The 22,763-nt window shown below is 37.4% G+C and overlaps 1 protein-coding gene across 11 annotated transcripts in view; it reads right to left on the reverse strand.

The window, feature by feature from the left end:
• LOC124644795 (protein phosphatase 1 regulatory subunit 12B) overlaps positions 1-22,763 on the reverse strand; it is a 59,416-nt gene that overhangs the window by 23,031 nt on the left and 13,622 nt on the right. For 2 of the 11 annotated variants that reach the window (XM_047184353.1, XM_047184351.1), the window contains exons 2-15: positions 15,747-15,877; positions 12,978-13,096; positions 12,316-12,461; positions 11,707-11,862; positions 11,089-11,275; positions 9,993-10,151; positions 9,168-9,249; positions 7,328-7,477; positions 6,644-6,754; positions 6,021-6,119; positions 5,258-5,492; positions 4,354-4,491; positions 1,724-1,880; positions 1,006-1,163 (exon numbers count right to left, since the gene is read on the reverse strand). In XM_047184353.1, the coding sequence (XP_047040309.1) occupies positions 1,006-1,163; positions 1,724-1,880; positions 4,354-4,491; positions 5,258-5,492; positions 6,021-6,119; positions 6,644-6,754; positions 7,328-7,477; positions 9,168-9,249; positions 9,993-10,151; positions 11,089-11,275; positions 11,707-11,862; positions 12,316-12,461; positions 12,978-13,096; positions 15,747-15,877 (2,028 nt within the window). The remainder of the gene's footprint in view (positions 1-1,005; positions 1,164-1,723; positions 1,881-4,353; positions 4,492-5,257; positions 5,493-6,020; positions 6,120-6,643; positions 6,755-7,327; positions 7,478-9,167; positions 9,250-9,992; positions 10,152-11,088; positions 11,276-11,706; positions 11,863-12,315; positions 12,462-12,977; positions 13,097-15,746; positions 15,878-22,763) is intronic. The other 9 variants (XM_047184352.1, XM_047184358.1, XM_047184357.1 and 6 more) reach the window with 9 other exon arrangements.

Raw genomic sequence — 22,763 nt, forward strand, 5'->3', positions numbered from 1 at the left:
CGATCACAAACACACATAAATATGCACCATCATGTTTATTAGGTACTAGACAAGTTTCCGCTGTTAGAAATATGTGTAGAAGACAGAAGTATGGTTTGCCAGTAACAGAAATTAGCAATGGCATGTAACGTTTTCCATAAGGTTGTATTGTAGCCGTGACTTGCTTTTATTGGATACTTTGATTTATATGGCACATTCGTAAGTTAGGCGTAGGCATGTGCTCGAGAGAAAACATGCCTATTTATTATTCATAACATAATCAAACTGCCAACAATAATCTCAAATGAACTGAACACTGCCTAGGCAAAAAACCGCATAAGACTGCTCCTACAATTACATGCTTAGAAATTACGTTAGAGACCACTTGAATCAATTCCTTCTCCCAGGTTGGAATCCGTTACAATCATCTGTTACATTCCTCTGAAGCTTCATATTCGGAAAACCTTTCCCAAACAACTCGTACTCGTAAAGTTATCGAATAGTGAAGTATCGGTCTTCTCCTTTTATATCGACGCTATGTTGTTGCGCTGTTTCGCGCTCCGTCAGGTGTGAAACGATCGTCAGCTACGCGCTAAAGCTTATTATATGCACGAGTCTTTCTAAATGCATTATAGGTATACCTAATACTAATTCGATCAATATATCATATCGATAAACGTCTTTACACATCACTATCATAAAATACGAGCGCGCCTGCCAAGCACGTTGGCTATTAGCAAATAAATAAATTACATTATTTACACTGGTGATTAAATTATTATTAATATCAAGCTACTTTGGACTTCTAAACTAGTTTTGTTATAAGCTATGCCTAAAAGGCTATAGTAAATTGCGTTATATCATATATATAAAATCATACGTAAAACCCGTAAGTACAGGTGTGTATGTGTTAATGGTATAATGTGTGTGAGTTAAAGTTAAAATGTGTGGGTATATAATAAGATTTGCATGGCATATCTACAGAACAGAGACGAAATGTACAATAGTGTTGTATATGAGACATACGTCCATATCGACGTGTCCGACGCCTGTGGAGCGTCGCTTAGGCCGGCGTCGACGCTGGATGACGTTGAGCGCGGCCTGCGTGCTCGCCGGAGAGGCATTGCTCGATGACTTGCTCTCCGTACTGCTTTCGCGCTCTTTCTCTTCTTCGCCGGCCGTATCTGGAGCAAAAGAACACTTATTATATTGATTCGAGTATAAAAATTGTTCACCAGATTGTTAAAGTACAACTCTGTATTCATGTGGATACTTTAATGCGCTGCAGTTCACCATTTCAATCACCAACCAACATATTTCAACCACTTTAATAGTGGCGTCCAAGGCCGATTTCGGCCACGGCGGCTGTTCTCATAAAAGGAGATCAGCCGGCTGCGCAGGAGCATTTGCGCAGACGCAGTTGCTCTCTTTACTCCTTCACTGTAAAACCTGATGGGACGGAAAATCCGACAGACCCGGAGAGAGATCAGGAGCAGGATCGACATTTGCTTTTCAATGCACGGGCGTACCCATCACCAATTTCCAGACAACGGGCCGCTTTGTGAAAGTTTCTACAACTCTCAATACTATTTCGGCCCAACCCGGGAATCGAACCCGAGACCTCGTGCACAGCAGTCATGGGTGCGACCACTAGAACAACGAGGCAGTAACCGCTCTTCATGTTTTTGCTCAAAGTGGTTTGGAACATGTAATGTTACTTTACGAATAATGAAAGTGTAATTACCTGTTGATGTTCTATTTTCATCTTTTATTACGGTGGTGGTATTGGCGGTGGTATTGGCCGTAGAGCCAGTAGGAGGACGGCGGAAGGGGAGCGTGACGGTCGCCTCGGCTGCGGCGGTCGACCGCGGCGACGACCGACCAGCGTCTTCTAGCTCAAACTGTTGCAATATTCGGATAATATATTAGTTAGTACATTAAGAAATGTAGATAATTGAACAAACTTACCGTCAGTTGCAGAAAGATCCTTTAAAATTAAAGCTTCATTAAATCTATTGCGAACATTTTTTATCTTGTTGACAGACAAAGAGTCAGCAATAGATTTAATGAAGCTTTAACTTCAATGAGTCTTTCTGCAACTGCGGTTAAGGCTGGAAACAATGCTGACCATAGGTCGATGTATCTAAATCTGTGCAAGTCTGTCTATGAATACATAGCTACTCTGACGGTCTCTGGTTAGCATCTGTTCTGGTCAGGATGTTTCTTCGGACAAGCACTATTTCCAGCCTTAGTTTGGGAGCACATTTTATAAAGCCTGTTCCAATACAAAAGACGAACAACATAAAAGCAGTCTTGCAGATTTTTAGCAGTTCTGAAATTTAGTTTCGTGCATCCCATTATGTGCTCCTGTGTAATATTCAAAATCCAGTGCACCTGTTTTCATTGCAAGAAAGTTTCATTGGGCTTGTAAGTAACCTATATTTGCTAGTGATGTTACCGATATCGATAAAAACAAAAACAGCGATCTCAGAATTATTATTCAAGGGGTTAGTCTACCTACAGATCTATGAAAAAAGCAACTGTTATTGTCATAGCGTTAAGTGTGTTAATATCTATTTACAACCATATTGCAAAATTGTTACTTATGTTAAAATAGCAATTTGTTCCTATTTGGAAATGATTATTGCGTTAAATTAATAAAGCATGCTAGAAGCCATTTTAAATACACACTAAATATACTCAACTAAACAAAAGTACCTAGATTAGACCTATATCTACTACAATCGAATATTTCTTTACATAATTAATTCATTCTAAAAACCTACAATTGAATGGATCGTCATCTTACTTTCGTGTTAAAGAAGACTAATTGCTGAAAATGTTTCACCACCGAAGAGAAGGACATACATGCAAACATAAAGACAAACTGTGTAGAAACAAAACGTGAGACAGGACAGACAGGAACTTCTTAAATAAATGTGATTTACAGATACTCGACTTCTTTTATTCGCTAAACTAAACTATCGACCGAGACCATTCTGGCAAAAGGTTATGAGCTCCAATCTCAAGTAAAAGTTCGATGGATACCTTTCGAACTTTTCGGATTAAGATACCTTGCCCCCATCAACACCCCACTCAGATGCTTCATATCAATATGACATTGGAGATTCCTTGTGTGTTCTTTTAAAGGGGTTTGTGAGTTTGCGTGTTTTGCTTTATAAAGAATATTTGCACAGATGGAAGTCGAGTGATGTTCAGAGCGCAAGTCGAGTATCTGTATAGGAAATAATTGGTGCAGGCAGTTCACACATGGCACTCGAAAGATGTGGTGCAATACATAAGGGAAAGAAATGCTAAGAATACACGAATTCTGATGTTGGGAGAATGTGACACTTGACACAAAATGATGACAGTGATGTCATATGCTTTGTGAGGTTTAACCTTTTCACCGCCACGAAGGTGGGTACGATTTTAGGAGGACGTAGAAGGGTAAAAAATAAAAAAAAACGCATTCATCACCAATCAAGTAACGTCAGGCGCCATCTACACGACCGAGAGTCGCGTCATTTCACCTAACTCTTTCAACAAATATTAGCATAACGCGTAGTCAAGAGAATCGATTACGAATCGTTTCGGGGAGATTGGCCGACGGTAGGAGAGCAGACACGTCGCGGTACTCTTCCTCGTGGAGACAGCGCGTTAGCTTAGAAGTCAAAGTCAATATGCATAATGTTATGAAATTACAACTGCACGTGAACATTAGGGAGCTTCAGTAATTTTTAAAGAATTTATTTCATTACTGAATACTAGATTGGTGAAAGGTGGCAATGTGGTACGAGCGTGGCGGTCAGAGGGTTAAAAAGTTATATTTTTGAAATACTGTTTATTTTCTGGCTTATACCCTCTCAATGAACGGAACAACAAGCTTTACCAACACGGTGATGCTTGAAGTTTACCGTAAAAAGCCATACAGCAGAATATACTTTATTATCTACTAATAGTGACTCAAGTCCCAAAATCAGAATTTTATCACCGATTGCGAAAAAGATTTTATTTCACACCATGCGCGTCCCGCCCAGCGACTAAGTCAAACGAGATTGTCGAAACTTTAAATCAAAAAATTGAATGGCTACACTAGTGTCTACAAAAATATGAAGAGACGATAACTTACCTTAAAAGCTATTGCTAATAGAAATAGTGTTTGATCGAGAATAACTACGGTCCAAAATAATAAAAAAAAAAAACGTAATATATTCAAATAAATCATTCAAAACGCAACTAAAAACTCATCAAAGACATTTATAATTCGAACGCTTCTTGGAACATCGAATGCCGAATGTTATTCAAATTTTGTATATCGAAGGGAAGAAAAGTATCGACAATCTGATTGGCTGGCCGCGGTGCTATAGCCACCTTATTAGTGGGGTCGAGCCTGAGCCGCCACGAGGGACGGCGCTCGCTGTTGGCGGCTATGGTGGCGGTGGCCGTCGCGGACGCGCACGCCAGCGCGAGTGACACGGCCACGTCGCCGCCCGGAACAGACGCGCGCGCCTATACGTCACAAGTGACATTGTATTCACTTTACAAGTTTGAAAAATGTTCTAGAACTTTCGTTCATTAGAGAAGGAACTTTTCTGTGTTTGGATTTTTTCTAATTTTTATCTCTTGGGAATATTTGGTCCCCAGTGTTGGAATGGGTACCGTTTTACTTTGAAATATAAAGGTGAAGTTTTCCACAAACATTCAAACCTTTAAATAAGGAAAACATACGTTTTAATGTAACATTGTCTCGTTTAATGTCTCCGATCATCACGAAATGGTATGTGAATATGGTGACAATGTTCCAAATAGCCATATTAACACGAGGCGACATCGACATGAAACTTAAAATAAAGCACACATTGGACCAATGAGTGTCGGAATAAAAAAGTTATAAAAAAAACTCAAATACAAACTCAACGTATATACAAGAATTAAAGGACCAGTGTAATTGAATATTCTAATCTACTAAATCATTTACATTTGGCCTGATCTACTATACCAAATAACAGGTGAACACATAGTTTAAAGAGTTAAAAAAATTAAACACAGAGAACCAAACACGGCTCCAAATCTTACACTAAAACCCAAATTATCAATTTTGTTGTTTCAAATTACACAAGTCTACATAGTGTATTATTTGTGAAACGAACAACACATCTTCGATTGGTAAGTTAATACCCTTTTACCAATTAGTCACTTTTAAAATTAGAATTAGTGCCCTCTTAACCCTCTACTGCGTACTGTGGTAATTTCTAAGTGTTGCATGCTTACGTACCGAGCCGTTGTCAGGTGCGGGTGAGGCGACGGGAGAGGGTTCCTCCTTCTTGATAGTGACAGGCGGAGGGCTCTCTGTGGTACCATTACCAGCCTTCTTCTTGACAAGCTGCTCGGCTGACTTGATCTCGTCAAGTGTGACGCCCTGTGTAGAACGTCGCGTTTCACGCACGCGTTTCGCGTGAGCTTTCCTTTGAGTTTCACTCTCCTCATCCCGAACGGGGGGCACAAACGACCTGCAATCGTAACCAGTATTATTGACCATTTACAATACAGATTGCGTTTTAAAAACCAAGCGAAATAAACAATAAACATAATTATTGCAAAGTCTCAAGTCTTGTTAGACATGCAACACGTCTAATATAAATATCAAACTTCATGCTTGATATTATTAAAAGTACGGTCTCAATAAAACGCAAATAAAATCGTCCGAGCACAAACAGACGAAGCGCAAATGATAACTAACACACAGAAAAACCTAGCTTGCTTGAACACGAGAACTGTCGAATATTCCATTTTTACTACGCTAATCAACATTTCACACGCGAATCATCATCCATTTCAATCCATCAATATCGTTTGATTGACGATTGAACCCATTATGAATCACTGTAACATTAAAATATACTTTTCCAAATTCAATGTCTCATGGCTTCGGCATTAAAGTAATATCAACCTTCGGTCACTAGAAATAAGGTTCAAATTGTAACGCTCGATCACCGACAAGTCCCGTATTCAAGCATTCTAATCAACATCACGATTACTTGAAGAAGTTCTTGAAAATGTTCCCGGGCGACAGTTTGGTCGGCGTGGCAGAGCTTGGTGTTGAATTGCTACTGTTTGACTCTACGCTCTCCGACGAACTGTGCACATAATACAATACTGTAATACTGCAGTACGTTTCATATTCGCTTCAGTAAAATTAACTCTTATTCTCAAACTTATAAATTATATATTCTAAGTATAAGTTCTCAAAATAATTCTAGGACAAAACACATTTTCCAACCACATTCACACTGTCTACTGATATAAAAATATAAACTATGAGAATATAATTAACTATTAAAAATTACATAACTAATATGTGGGCCGGAACTTACTGTTAAGACTGTTTTATCCTTTTAAACATATTATTTAACCCAATATTTAAATAAGGTTTTTACCTCATGATGTTAAAAAATCAATCTCGATAAGAAACTCCAGTTCACACCTAAATAGAGATATCTTTCAAAACAGTAAATCAATAATTTTTACTCACCAATAAATATCTGCTTTCTCTATCTTAGTCTTTTGTCTACATGACCTGGAGTCTATAGCCTATAGTCTGTACCGCAAGTCCCCACCCACACATGCACAAAATAACAAAACACACACAACAATACGGTACCTTCGAACTGTGGTCGTAGTCGTCGTGTTAGTGGGGCTGGCACTCGGCGTGGTGGTGGTGGCTCCGCTCCAAGTATTAACCTCCCGCTCCCGTCTGTCCGTTGGGTTTATTCTAAGTACGTAAGTAAACGCTATCACCTCCAGAACATACATTCACCACAGAAACATGTATACAAACTACTTACATGCATTAAAAAATAATGTTTTTTTTTTGGGAATAATATTTTTTGTTGCTTTGCATAAAAAAAAAGAAACCAGATTACATTTAAGTTATGAAGGCTTCAGTTGACTTTAGAAATGTCCTGTATGTTAATGAGAGTAGCAACATTAAATATTTACATATTAGACGAAAAAGACAAATACATAGAAAAATATATACATATACATATAAAAGACAACAGTTACAAGCATAAACAGCGAGACATATAGAACAGTTATTGTAATGAATATTAAATAATCTTGTTTGTATTAATTGTGAACTGTGCGAATTGTTTACCAGACATATCATAATTTCAAAAATGTAATATGTATTTAAATCAATATGGCAACTTTAATTAAATAAAAATATTCCAAAACAAGTTTTTAAATTAGATCAGAATTCGATGATAAACCTACTCGATAAATGTAAAAAAAACTCTGATTGAAAACAATCCGCCAAGTTCGGTAGCTGATAATAAACGAGCACCTTGTTTCTATATCGTCGTTAGTACTCTCTGTCGCATTGTTAGTGTGCTCTTGAGGTTTTTTCCTCTCCGCTGCTGGCTGCGCCGGGGGAATCGACGGACAGGACGACGCCTTAATACGAGCGGTGACGTCACGATACCGTTGGTAGAAGCTACAATGCACACAAGCATGCGACATGTATGCGTATGCGATGTTAAATGTTATACAGAAGTTCTTGTTGGACTTGGCTGGCACTACCAAGTTTTGGATTGTCATTTTTTTGGGTATGTTACAAAAGTGTATGGTGAATTTATTAGACTTTTGTAAATTAGTGTTGTGATGAATTTTATATCGATATTGCTTATCGACAATAAAGTAAATTAATCGATAGTTAAAATGTGCTGATGATATCAAATCAAAATCGACTTCTTTCATGAAGTAGATGAATATTTTTATTCATCTGTATGAAATTAAATCAATCATTAACAACATGCCATTTTGTTGTGTCGTCAAATGTGCCACAAAAATATTATGACGTCGTGTTTTCAAGAGTTTATCCTTTTTTGAGCAGTTATTTGTACGTTAGCACATTGTTAAAAGTTGTTTTTTTGTATATTTTTTAAAGTCCTTTCTGGTTAGTGCTAGCCTAGCAGAGTGGCGTTGCTTGTATATGACATTTATGTTCTGTATGACAGCTAACTTTTGACAATAATTTGGAGTCTAGTCTAAAGTACAATTTAGACGAGACGCCACAGCACAAAAGCTATCACGAGTACCACTATACAACACAAAGACTAGACATTGAAACTAAATACTAGTAAACTTGACTGCATTCGGAAAATCATTTGAATAATGAAAACAGACAAAAAAATAAAATTAAACACTTGACACTAATAACAACATCGAAACACGCCAATTTGTATGCCAACACTAAACACTTAATCATGACTTTATAAAAGCTCTTACATTTCTAAAGAATTGTGAGCAAAACTAAAGACGGAATTCTTTAATGCAAAAATGAAAAAGTGTAAAGTAAATTCATGAAAAAATATAGTACATTATTCTGAATGTGGATCTATTTAGAATAATAATTGAACAAAGAGTTTGGATTATCTCAAACTTTTACTTATTTCACAAATGGTGACAACTATGTATGTATAGATATTTAGATGACAATCCATCTAACCCATACACAGCATTGGACATAGGTCTCTCAGAAATATTCTTAACAAACTGTTTTGGGCTGACAGCATCCAATGGCAGCTTGCGACCTTCGTCAGGTCGTCTGCCCATCTAGTTAAAACAAACTTTCAATATCGAGTAATCCGAACTCACAATTCTCTAAAAACGTTAATATTTTAGTCGTCATGCCAAATTTTTAGACATACAATAAATTCTGTATATACAGCAATACTTCAACATTACACAACAGTTCAGTTTCTGTAGACGTTCAATAAAAATAAAACCTGGCCGTCTGCCATTTGCGTAATCTTGCGTATAATTACAGTATTCAGTTTTGTATTTTAAAATTGTATTTAATTAAGGTAATATGTCTGGATTAACGTAATTTATTTTCATTTGAATCTAATAATTCTTTGACAATATCAGCCTTGAATCGATAAAGAGATTCATGTGTCTGATTTTCCCACTACACTATTTGCGAAAGCAAGACAGTGCAGTGCGTTTTCTTCAGTAGCGACCAAGATACGAAGAAGTATTTACTCCGGCCCATCTATCCACAACCGAGCATACTAGAAAAGAATATAGCATCCCTTTGTCTACATTTCATGGAACGCCTACAAGAACCACAGTGTAACATCAAAGTACGAGACAGTGGGTAACATGTTGCCTCGAATCGGTACCTCTTGTCGTTTTCAAAGCTGTGTGTCCTCCTGAGTATTGTGTCGTTGTCAACTGCGTTGTTCGCTGCCTTGTTGTTGTCCCCTGAAAATGTACAAAATAGAGTTTCAATTGATGTCAATAATTATCAACAACATGCTGATATGACCGACTTTTACTGTAGCGCGTGAAATCAATAGATTTTAATAACTTAACCCAAAAATGGTAACTATGGAAGAGTTCAGCCAAATGAAGAAAAACCTTTCTAGTAAAATAACTCGTATCTGAGATGAAATTGGGTGAACTTCAAACAAGACAGAGACGTAACCAGTCGATGCTGAAAACCTAGGTGACGAAGAAAACGCTCCAAATATACACTGTACATATAAAACTACTTACTAGAATAATCTAGATTACGATTTGACTAAATAACACTTATTCTTCCTAAGTAAACGTCATGAAGCGACGCGAGGCGATGCTACTCAAAGCAACCAATGTTTCACGCGACATCATAAGCCACAAATGATTACAAATTACAACCACCACTTGACATTTTCACATCGCATCGCGTCGTGACGTCGCATTTGTCTGACCTAAGACAAGGCCTTAGAAGGCAACATCAATTACACTTATAGCCGGGCCCAATATTTTATCTATCTGCTGTTTTGCATATCAAAATTCTATCTCTAGTAAGGAATTCAACAGCTTATGAAACGTCATACTAGCTGCACGGTTCGAAAAAGTTGGTCTCATGGAGAAGAGCCGGCAAGAAACTCCATGGACACTTTTTAAGAATGACAGCAGATAGATAGAAAATTGGTAACGGCCGTAAGCTACTCTATACTTACTGGGCGGGTCTGGTTGCCGGTTACGGAAGGAGGCGGACCGGCGCCAAGAAGGCGCGTCCTCAGGCGATGATTCCGTCTCAGTAGTATCGGGCGACGGCGGCCTACCGCGCGGCGGTTTGCCCTCGGTCTTTATGATCTCCGGGGAAGCCGGCGGCTTGTCTGTGATCGATGAATGAATGATGGGTTTGAACAACATTCCTTTTTTGTATTCCAAATTTGAATTTTAATATTTATGGCCAGTTTCACCGGGCCAGTTTCATCAGGACTGTTCGGTTTGACTGGTTTATGATAGCAATATCTGGCAGAAATTATAAGCAGCCTTTATCTGGCAGTAAGCATTAACTATCTAATGGATACTTCATCGGTATCCAGTGATTCGGAGCCTTAATATATGGCTGTTTTTTATGTTGTCCAAACCATTATGAAGTTAAATGCGACCTCGACCGGATTAGAGGGCGAGTGGCTGTTAGCACAACAAATATCCATACAATTAAGAAGTATGATTTATTTAAATAAAGAGTCACTTTACGATGAGTTCAACCCAATCCCTTCGAATCGCACTCCATCTTGTTTTGGTACGAACTTATTTTGGTTATTCTCTAAAAAGGGTCTTCCACAATTGGCAAAATTAAGTGTCAACCCATTAGGTTGGCAAAATAGTTTGCATCGTAAAATGAACCCACTTGCATGTGACCATCTAAACTAAAACATGCATGCTTACCGCAGTATTCACTGTAGCTGCATTTTGGTAGTATAAGCCTTTTGTCTCAATAACAAAAAATGAAGTATTCAAGAATTTACCTTGAAATTCACCGTTGCCACACAATCTAAGCTACCACTAAGTTGCATCCCTATTAACTGCTTGTACTAAAGTCTAAGGACTAGAATACACTGCATATTGTACTGCAAGGATCACAACAATCAAAGCCTTACCGTTATACGCGTCACTACTGGCACAAGAACCCAACTAATACTACCACAAAATCCAGTGACCAGCTTTACCTTGCAATTTAGACTTTATACCTCACTAACAAAGCTCATTTTTGCTTGTAAAACTGATCACTGGGTATAAAAAAGTATGAAGAAGATAGGCCACCTGTCTTACCGTTGACAACTTTCTCTGGTTGTTGCGGCGTGATCTCGATGTCAACCCGCTTAGAGTCGTGCTGCGGCGGGCTGCGCTTGCGTTTGTTATTATTGTTGTTCATACGGCGTTGCGCATTCATAGCTTCGGTGAGCCATGAGGACATGCCGGGGTCGACGAGATCCAAGCAGGTTTGGCCCTGGAAGAAGTATGTAGAAAGTTCTAATGAGAAAATACTTATGAGGTGCAGCGCTAAAGAGCTGTCCAATTTTTGAAAGTGTTGCTTAGAACACAAGGGACTGAAGCCGCTCAGTCTCAGTGAGATCCATTTCATGATATTCATGATACTAAAAAGGTCTAATCCGTAAACATTTACAAAGAAGATACTAAATATGCACCCTTATTGATCTCCATTTAACAAAACAGAATAAGGGTGAGTTGCACAATTTTAACTACAGCGGCAACCAAACTAAAGCCAGCCGTGTACTTGGCACATTGATCAAATCAGCGATTTGACGACCGAAATTGGTTCGGTTAATCCAACTCACCGTATGTTTGCGTAGTCCCCAATCCTCTAGTGTTACAAGACCTCGGCTGGGCATACAGATTCTCTCGTACAGTGATACTTACAGAATAGTTCTTGATATGTGGGTCGGCGCCAAACTTGAGCAGCAAGGCAGCGGCTTCCTTCTGTCCCCAGAGAGCGGCCGCGTGGAGAGGCGTCCAGCCCTCGTAGTCCACACAGTCTGGGTCGGCACTGCATTCTTCAAGCAGGGTTTTGGCCACCTGATGGCAGATAAAAGATTATTTGATGATGATATCCTGTTATCATAGAGGCATAGAGCTCGCAAAAGGCTTTTTCCGCTTCTTTGGAAGTTTATTTAGTATAGAATATATAGTTTTTATATCTGATGTATCAATGTCTATTGTCTAGCGTTTTCCCAATAACGTTGGGTTGGGCTTCCAGTTTAAGATGCAGTTGAGTACCAGTGTAATCACGTTTGTAAGCAAGATTTCATAATAACCAGACAATAGTCGCATCGTGTGTCTGTATTATATTTATCTGCTACTTTCATATTAACATTTCACCAATTGATTTCGAAGAAATTTGGACGCAATGAAACACACCAACATTCGGGAAAGTCCGGGTATAAGTTATGTGTGACGGGATAAGTATTATAATCAAGACGCAACACTGGCTCCTCAATCAACCATTAGTTAATGTGATAAAATACTAACGTCAATATATCCCTTAGCTGCCGCGACGTGGAGCGGGGTGCCTCCATTCATGTCCCGTACCTCCACGTACCCATTAGCTGCCCAGTTGCGAGCATCGCTCAGTAGCGTGTCCACTTCGGCGTTGCGGGACTTCTCACAGTCCACACCTGGTAAAGAAAAAATAATATTCATATATTTAATTGCATTCCATAATGTTACAATAGATGTTGAAGAGGCTTTTAAAGCTAGGTATAATAATGGACCCTACTAGAGCAAAGCAATTTAAGTACGGTACTAATAAGCAGCAGGAATTTAAGAATGGTAGACTAGTATCTAGACTGAAGAACTGGGAAGCTGCTTTAGATAGAATTTTGATGGCATTTGTTTAGGAAATGGCAGTTCTATACAGGTAATTGTGGAATGTTTTTTTTGTTTGTCTGACTCAAGTATCCGTCACAATCATAAACGCACCTACATCATCATCCTGAACTTATACCTACATAGCAATTGTGATCTGATCGGATAGTGATATTTGATAGATTGGCATTTAGAATTTGTTAAAACATAGGTCCACAAGACATGAGACAGCTTCTACCATGTAACCAGGTTTTGGTCAGAGTACTCGAGGCCCTTGAGTCATAAGACAGCTGCCCTCACAACAAGGTTTTGGTCATGTTACTCACCCTTCTCATCAATGATTTTCTGCAGCATATCGCCCATGGCATCGCTCTCGGCGATGTCCACGGGCAGTTCGCCATCGTAGTTGACAGCTGCAACGTCTGCGCCGTTCTCTAACAGGTATCTGGAAAAGGTGAAACAAACTTCGTTTTAGACGAGCTCAAACAGTAAAACTTCTTAAAGTAAAGATCTCTCTGTCTATTTAATTTTGTATTACTAAAACAGGAGTCAGACAGAACTCTATGAGGGGCAGGGAAAAAAATGAACTCTCAGGAATATCATGACAGCGCGAAAGAAGTATTACAAATCTGATGTAGATATAGGCATGCACAATTCAAGTCAGCTCTACCGTTGTAGGAATTAGCACACGATATATAGGGAGCCAAGAATAATACATTTACATCATGAAAATATTCAAGGAGTTCGAGATTGGCCCTTAGGTAAGTATAAAAATAAATACTACGCAGATAAAGACGTAGGTGGCGCCTATATTTAAATGTGTAGTAACATTCTGTTGTGACGTCAAAATTGATGCTTCGCGAATATTATTTAAGCTTTTGAAATACTATTAAAAGAATGACTGTGTCTTTGCCTCATTCAATGGTGTGGGTTAAAATTTCAGCAAGCTTTGCCATAATGTATGTTGTCTATTGGAATGTCTTCTAACTGCTGTATTTGCCTGGTGCAATAATATACAAACTTTATGGGACCTAAGTGGGTATATACTCCAGGCATCAGTAGTATCCAATAATGCAAATAGCTTTGTAATTAGAACAGAGGAAACCATCATAATCTTAAATTACGTAATAGCATACGTACAAAATTCACTACTTTACCAAGTCTGTTACGTTTTGAATTTTGACGTATAACTCTCAATGTTTTCCTGATTTGGTGGTCGGTGACAAGCACCACTCTATCTAGTTTCTACATTTTCTAATCATTTTAGATCATACTAGCTTCTGCCAGCGGTTTCACCCGCATCCCGTGGGAACCTCTGCACGAACCCCTTCCTCGATACATGGGCTATCTAACACTGAAAGAATTGTTCAAATCGGACCAGTAGTTCCTGAGATTAGCGCGTTCAAACAAACAAATAAGCAAACAAACTCTTCAGCTTTATAATATTAACATAGATTTACTATAATTACTATCAAGGCCTAAACTTCGGAACCAAAGTAAATTAAATCTGTTAAAAATTCAGTTTAACCTAAACGTGCCTACCATGACAAGACAGAACGACAGCTTAGAAGATAATGGTAGTCTATTTTTCGACAAATGCTAGGAAAATTGCGAAATTACTGAATATTATTGTACATATATCTTCAATGTCTATTTCAAGATAGAGCAGAATTGTATGCACTATCAATTGATTCTTCCAATTGATCAGTACTTGTTGGGGTTAATTGTTTATTATTATTGATATGCCTTTTTGCATATACTTAGTCAATAGAGATCTATAAATCTAGACGTTGGAACGTGCGTTTATTGAATCCTGTATTTTCATTGTGTCAGCCACTTGTTGAAGAATTTCACGATAACTTTCCAAAAGGTTTTTTGTAAGCTCTTTTGTAGTTATTTACATCATTAACTTAAAAATAAACTAGCTGTTCCCCGCAGTTTCACCCGCGTCCAAAGGGAATTTCTTTCGGACTCGGATAAATGTAGGCCTTCCCCAGGCCTGCTTTGACACAAGTACTATTTTCTAATTGCTCAATATAAAGCTTAATTGCTACGGATATCATGGAAATCCCATAAACCCATAATAAATAAATAAGTAGGTACGCCACAAACTTCGATATGCTATCATTCATAGCTAAATACAATGAGGCGTCGTTGACAGAAAACCCCGCTATTGAGTATTGGGTCAGTGTGACTCAACCTTTGTTTACCAGCCGAGTATCACTCGCATGCTGCGTCAACATCGCGTTATTCATCATATTGTGACACAAATAAGAAATACTTATTAGTTTGTCTACACAATTAAATCATAATTAGCAATTTTCATTTCAGATGAGCATCCGTTGATATATGCCTATTCTAGTCAGGTAACTTCCAACTGAATCCCCTTACATTGTTAACATCAATACACTGTAATTTCAGCAGTTTCAGAAACATTAAAACTTTCCATAAGATCCGTTTTAAAGCGAAAACATTCGCAAATATAACGCATCACCAGTAGATAAATCAAATCGCATGCCCGCTAGATTTAAAGAATATTATGTTCTAAAATCGCTGAAGTCTGAAAATAGTGACGTAAGCAACAGCATGAATGAATTGTGCAGTAATGTTATAATGTCTCTTCTTGTTCAAGATCTTATAGGCTCCTGTGACTGCGTAAATGAGCTTATGCTTCTATAAATTTATTATTACAGACTAAGATCCCGTGATCACCAGACTTCGCAGACGTCATAGTATATAAGCTGATACTTTCCCGTTATGGTGTCTTTACGCGTGAATATCGTCAGCATATACAAACAATACTGTTATATTCACAGGATCTCACTCAAGTGGATTACCAAAGACAGGATTTTGGTATTAATTGCAACAAGCCTTGTTCAAAATCCTATCTTTGTATGTTTTGTTAATCTAAGGGTGCTTACACGGTGCATGTAGTTGGAGCAAGTAAACATGCGCAGGTGACAAGTGAAGAGAGCACGCGGGTGGGTATTTTGCTTTGGTACATGCGCGAGCGTGCGCTTTAAAATGCATGTAACCTGCGTATATGCCTCAACTTGCGCAAGCTACTTGCACCGTGTAGATGGCTCCTTATTTACCTAGCTATGCTGACGAAGCCACACGAAGCGGTGGCGTGCAGAGGGGTCCAGCCTTCGTTGTCTCCGCGGTTGACGTCAGCACCGTGCGTCACCAGGAACTCCACCATATCCAGGTTGTCGTCAATGCAAGCCTGGAAATAACACGTTAAGAATATGTGTAAAGAGGTTTTATGAAAACAATTTAGTTAACATTAATTGAGAGATGAGTATCCTTTCTGATTTCAATAGACCTGTTGACCTCAATTGTTATTCGTAAGGGGTAAAAAGTGGTCGGCATTAGTCATAGTGAGAATTTATTGATAAAATGTGAAATAAATAGTCTGCATGATCATGTTCCAACAAGAATATATTTTTTTAATGAAAGTATATTATATTATTTGAAAATTTTTTATGAGGTGATGGATTTCCTGTTGTATAACTAGCGAGCTGTTATATCAAAAGAACGATACTAAAAATGATCATTAAAACAATTTATTTTTACAGGAACCCAGAATATTGTTCGTATTGAATGACAAAAAATCGCAGAGCATAATAAAATGAAAATAAAAACAACCTCATGATCCTATAATTTAGAAAAAAGAAGAAACATTTTAGAAATTATTCTATATTAAGCCAGCAAGCATAATTGAATGTCGCATAGACAGACACGTTGATTCATAATTCGCATAGCCTTGCGGGTCTTGGGGTTCAACTAAAATCATTATCGTCGGTCGGGAAGTAACTTACTTGATGAATAAACAATGATACGCAGAGCACAATACTGTTGGAGCCATTTCAATGCATTTGCATGAATTTTAAACAGGTAACAGTTGCATGAACGCATACATTTGTGGTAATCGAAATCATATCCGATACGGAACGAGTTCAGATTTCACGTACGATTAATTCAATGGAGTATTTCTCATAGCTGTATTGTGTACGACCACCCCATGAGATGTTACCATCATGTCTTGTGATTCAAAGAATTATACCACCCATATGCTCAGACTTACAAATAAAGTAAGACGCGACGATAAGTAACGCTCAATACACGAAAGTAAATTAATAACTCTCAATCCATCTATGGGAAAAGCTAATTAAACTGAGCAAAATAATTCTGCCTTGATGAAACTTGCTTGAGAGTATGAGCCACTATTTATGTTTATGGTGTTCTCATAGTACATCAACATTTCCCTTAGGAATGTTTAAATCCTATGCGCTACGGCTGAGAAAGAAAAAAAATCGCATAGTAGGAAGCATCAGCGTGAAAATATGTTCGCTGGGCGATAATAGCAGCCGAAGCTTTAAAGATAAGAGATCGCTGTAATTGAACTGCAACGGCGGAACTTACAGTTAAGGCAAACAATAAATAAAAGTAATTTGATTCAATCACTGATGATTAACAGTTTATCTCATTACTATCATTATTTCATTATTACTTTTATCAGTCGAAGGCGTCCAGTGTAACCAATAACAATTACAGAGCCGTTTCTTTTTACATCAATCAACGTGGAAGTTTAATAGCATAACTCTGAATAACAACGCAATAAAAACACGTTATATTAGCTGTAAGTGAAGTTGCATGTGCATCAGTTCGGAACCAGTGCAGGGTCAGTGCCGTGGTCACTGGCGCATTCAGTGCCGGACCGGCGAGCTCGCCGCCTATGATGGACTGGCTTTTATGAACAAACTAGATGTTTTCCGCAGATTCACCGGCTTCCTAGGAAAACCGTTTCACGCGCCTGATGCCAAATATCAAGTAATGTGTTTTAAATTGGTTCAACAACTTCACTGTGAACTGGCAGCCAATATTTTAGCTATTACGCAAAGCAACTGTCATAAATTCGCTCAGCTTGATAACTCGTGTTATTAAGAAACCACTCATTTTTGACATTTATACTACAGTCAAACCTATATATAAAAAAAATATTTGGCAACTGTTTTCAGTTATTAAAGCGTGAGGGCTAATACACCCACTGAAATATCGGAGCTGTAATTAAATTCTATATTTCTTTTAATAATTTCTAAGAATATTCTTCAGTGACATGACATTCTATTCGCCAGCCGGCGAATCGAGAAGTTTACCACGTCTCAATTTAAAATAACATTGTAAATATAAATTGTATCAATTGACCGGCAGTAAATATCCATGAGCGGACATTTTTCCACCAATTGACCCTTCCAATAAAAGTCGATAACAAGCAGTGGAAAGAAACTTATTTTTTCTTTGATCAATATCGAATATGTCACATGCAAGGGCATTAGTTTCTTCACAACCGGCAAGAAACTACTCAAATATTTACGAGCTTATACTTTCGCTAATGAGCAATCACAGATACATGAATTAAATTGCATAGCTTTGCACAAACTTTGAAGCCGAGGAACAGATTGTTTGATATTGACCTTAACATATGAGATACAATTCAATATCGGTCCTCCTACTAAGTGGCAAATAACCTAGGCAAGGCATATCAATCAAGTACTTAAGGACAATTTTATGAATCGTCGCTATTTGTAGGTACAAAAGTGAATTGATAAAGGATATCGAGTATCTCATTATCTGGGCTGTCCGGATGTGACCGATATTTAAGTTGTGGACTCGTACCGTACCGAGCAATTAGCTTTTCATTATGTGATTGTTTTAATGAGCACTTTTGTATCGGTCGCACAATGGAAGGACTGACATGATACGAACGATGATGAACAAAATTTATGTATACATATAGAACACTAGGCTAGGAACCGGAACGTAAGCTGGGAGATCCTAGTAATTTTAACTAAAAATTACATTCATAGGAATATAAAATTAGATAAGGCAACACAGGAGTCGATTTGCAAATAATCAGATGTCACCAAGCCTATAAACTATATCAAATAAATAAATTAATCATAGTGGCGCTATTGATGTACCTACCACCTAGCTGGATGATACAAAATACCTGATAGCTATTTGAGGTCATAGACTCGTATCACAAGAAAGCAGGTTTCCTATTGGGTATTCGTTACAAACTTCTATAATATTTGTTAAAATAAAATAGCGATTTCTAGTAAAACGGATCTGACACCAAACTGTATATGATTAAAATGCTAATTTTGTTTTTTGAGCCTTAAACCAGAAATACAATAATTAATTGTATTGAAAGTGACTAAGACAAATTCTCCTTGGCATGCAACGTAAGTTCACACAGAAACCTTAAGTGTAAAGACCCGTAGAAGTAATTTATAAGAGCCAATTATGCTCTCATTACCAATTTAGGGCATTCTTGTTGACAGCTCGGTTTAGACAGCGTTTTGGGCAATTGTTACAAATGCCAACATATCCGCTGCAGTATTGTATACGACAATGTGTTTATTACAACAGTCCTGCTATCTTTATAAAAACCGCAAAGGTAAAATATTGGTAATTATAATTTTTATTTATGATGATGAGAATCTTATAAGTCTCTCATCATAAAACATTAAGTAATTAGATTAAAATAATTTTATGGCATCATCTATGAAATGTAATTCGTCAAAAAATACATAATTGTGTAACCGAGGTTAACAAAATACATGTACCTATTGAATAATACCGGCTATTACTGACATCATCAAAATATATTCATGTTTTCAGTCATTCATCTTTCTTAGTATAATTATAAATATAGTCATGATTCATCACATGACAGGACCCATTAAATATGAATTAAAATAGAAATAATCCGCCTTAAAAATCGAGAGTGGAATCAGACATATGACATACTTGTTTCCATTAATCTAATAACAGTGTCCAAAAGACAAAATGAGAGCATGTTCATTCATAACACTTGGTCACATCGATCGGAGATAGCAAGATCATTGGCACACGCGTAATTGATCGAAGCTTTACAGGTATCATAGTTTTCGTCATTGGCACGTCTGTAGTTTATATCTGCTCTGAGGTAGCTAACCGCACTTTATAAATAGGGCAGGCACATACGCCAGTCCAGATGCGGTACGCACACGGAACATAAATATAAAAATATATAGCAATCGATAAAATGATCAGTGCTGCTGGGAGCGATGATGTAAACAGAGATGAATGCGTGCAGGGCTTGCGACGGATAGCAACAGTTTCTAGTATCGACGTAAAATTGATTAAAGTTCCAGATTGTGCGTCTGTGGTAATTAAACTTTGCTAATTTCAATAGTTCTCTTATCTTTTCAACAATAGTGATTCCAGGTCGGTATTAAAAACTGATTGTAATTGAACTATACCACATAAATTTTTACTTGATTAGAATGTAACATGTCAGTATAACTGACCTATTGCGCAAGTACTACTAGCCTACCTACTAATGACCCTGAAAGCCACCCCTTACTTCGCTGAAAAGCTCGTGTTGGCTCGGAAAAGAATATGTTTATCAATAGTGAAGATTTCTTAATTTTGTACTTTAATTAATATTCTCGCGATATCGTAAATTAACAGGCCTATACAAAGTTTTCCAATGATATATCTACGTGTCACGATATTTGAATGGCTCTTATTTTTATAACAAGGTTGCATAGCTGCGAAACGATTGATCTTGACATGGGCAAATTGTGTAACTATTAATTTGACTAAACTATTGCTCATATTTTTTGGGTATATATTTATTAATGTAAAAACAATTTGAAGTGAAACTGGTCAATACATTTTGGTCAATGTTGTCAAGACACCCATTCAGGGAAGATCGTCATCGAGATTTGGGTGTTTTGAATTAATGTAATGAGATCACTCGCTACCAATAAAGTTTTGCGAATTCGTTCTAATTTTCAAACACCATTAAAAGATTTTACATTCTTGCATAACTCTATGGTCTAATTATTGTCAAAAAAATTGCAACTACGAACTTGATCACTTAAATAAACTTAGCGTTTGAATCGATTTAAAACCATGTTCAAAAGGCGAGAAGTCGATGATGTTTATGGCCAGCGATATTTCACAATATCTGTGCTATGTTACGATACAGTGAACGTGCAATTCACAGGTTATTGTAATGCTTGGCGCTCTGCACTGGCTGCTGGCAGCAATTCATGTCCAAAAGAAAAACTTTGGGCATGCACACTTGCCAAAATTTTAACATACATATCTGAAAATACAAGCTTTTCAAGCTTTCATTTAGTAATAAGTGTAATAGTTACTAAGTACTCCATATGTATTGCTACATAATATGTTCTAAAGCACATAGAGTGCTTCGGTACTCAGATCTACCCATTAACTAATCCGTGACTATGCTGAAAGCTAAAGCCGATCCCGAGTTCAGTAGAGTGGTAGTAGTACTCAACTAATACAACTCTACAGGCTTATATTCGAGCACATATGGGAAGCTATAGAGTAAATCCGCTTTCAAGAAGTCTATTCCAATCTCGGATAAGGAGCTGTATTCTGAAAAGCTACGCTAACGTCATTGGGGATCCGAGCTATTGTGTGGGTATGAAACTAGATCGGCTTGGGATAGCTAACTAACTAGATTAATCACTGTAAGTAAAGTGTACACGTGTATTAATTAATGCCTGTTCGATACATTGAGGCGGCCGTCATCAATCCAATTTCAATTCACGGTACGTTATCGACAAGCGTCACTTGCAGTCCATGTAACGCTATTGTATACGTTGACGTTCATAAGGTAGCCAATCCAGATAGGTGATCTTCCTATACAGTAAAGCTCGAAGTCTGAATACATATAACTATACCTAGCAAATATTTAAATCAAAATAATAACTGATGCCATTCGTTTTAAAAATACTTGCCCAGCTTTTTCGTGGAAATCAAAACAATAGTCAGCTTGCCTAACTGTTGCTAAACTTTTTAGAACTTGGTTAAGAAATTTTCAAACATTTGTTTTACAGTCAGAACTGAAGTCGTATAAAACTTTAGTTAGTCCTTGTAGCCCAATTGTTGTGAATTAAAAAAAAGAGTAATAACTAGAAATATTGTGAAAGTGGAAAAGGGGAATCATGAGAGGACTTTTGTTACGTAAAAATCTATATAAAAATTACTTACGTAAATCAGTCATAAAAAATAGACATGCCTAATTTCTATTTTGTAAAACCGGTTAAGTATGGATCACTTTCTCACCATAGGGTTGTAGGATATATTATTTATTTTCGTATATGGATTTCAAACATAGTATAACAATAGAGTCTATCTTAAATAGAAGAACCAGTAACACAGACTTTTAAAATGAAAATTTTAAAGTTTAGTTCATATGTAAGCTCCACAATAGTTGAGCTGTCATATTTAGCCACCGGTGCGCCGATAGGGCGTCCGACTGACGGCCGAGGCGACTGCCAACCCGGCAACCGATACTAAATAATAAATCTTGACTGTCACATAACACAGTTACGAATTATGTTCTACGTGTAGTAACCTCATTTTAGACCGAATCTTATCACTGCAAGATTTGAATGTTCAATTGATTTTTTGTCCCATCTTGGCTTATTAGCCATGTGTACCTAATTGCACAGAAATGACCATAATTTATGAAATTCTGATTTTCATTCCTGCATAGAAGAAATATTATTGAAAAGCTCTCATACTTAATACACATAGGTAAAATACAGGAGTAATCGCCAATGAATGGAAGAATTTATAGAACATTGGAAACTAGACCGAGCGGCGCATAATACGATAGAGTCCATTCACAGGAGCTCACAAGTTTTTCAATAGACCACTGAACGCAGGCTCATCCCATAATTTCTATCCGTTTATTTCTCATTTATATTGAAGTTGAATCAGGCTAAGTTAATCGAACATTTATATTTCTAGAGGGAAATTACGGGAAAAGTCTGATGCAAATTAAAAATGCTAAGAATGATGAATCATTAGATGAAAAATGTAATGCATTGATTATAGAAATAAAACGATGCTGTGTCAATTAGTTAGTGTTTGCCTGGTGGTCCCAGCAACACTTCCACTATTTGCTTAAATAGGCCAAGTTTTTTAGAAGTACTTACTACTATACTTATGAAATGTAAACTCTAACAAGAGAGTAAAAAAGCGGAAGCATCTATTAACACATGCGCTACTCACTACAT

This window comes from Helicoverpa zea, chromosome 31, assembly GCF_022581195.2.
Source record: "Helicoverpa zea isolate HzStark_Cry1AcR chromosome 31, ilHelZeax1.1, whole genome shotgun sequence".
NCBI classification, from domain to species: domain Eukaryota; kingdom Metazoa; phylum Arthropoda; class Insecta; order Lepidoptera; family Noctuidae; genus Helicoverpa; species Helicoverpa zea.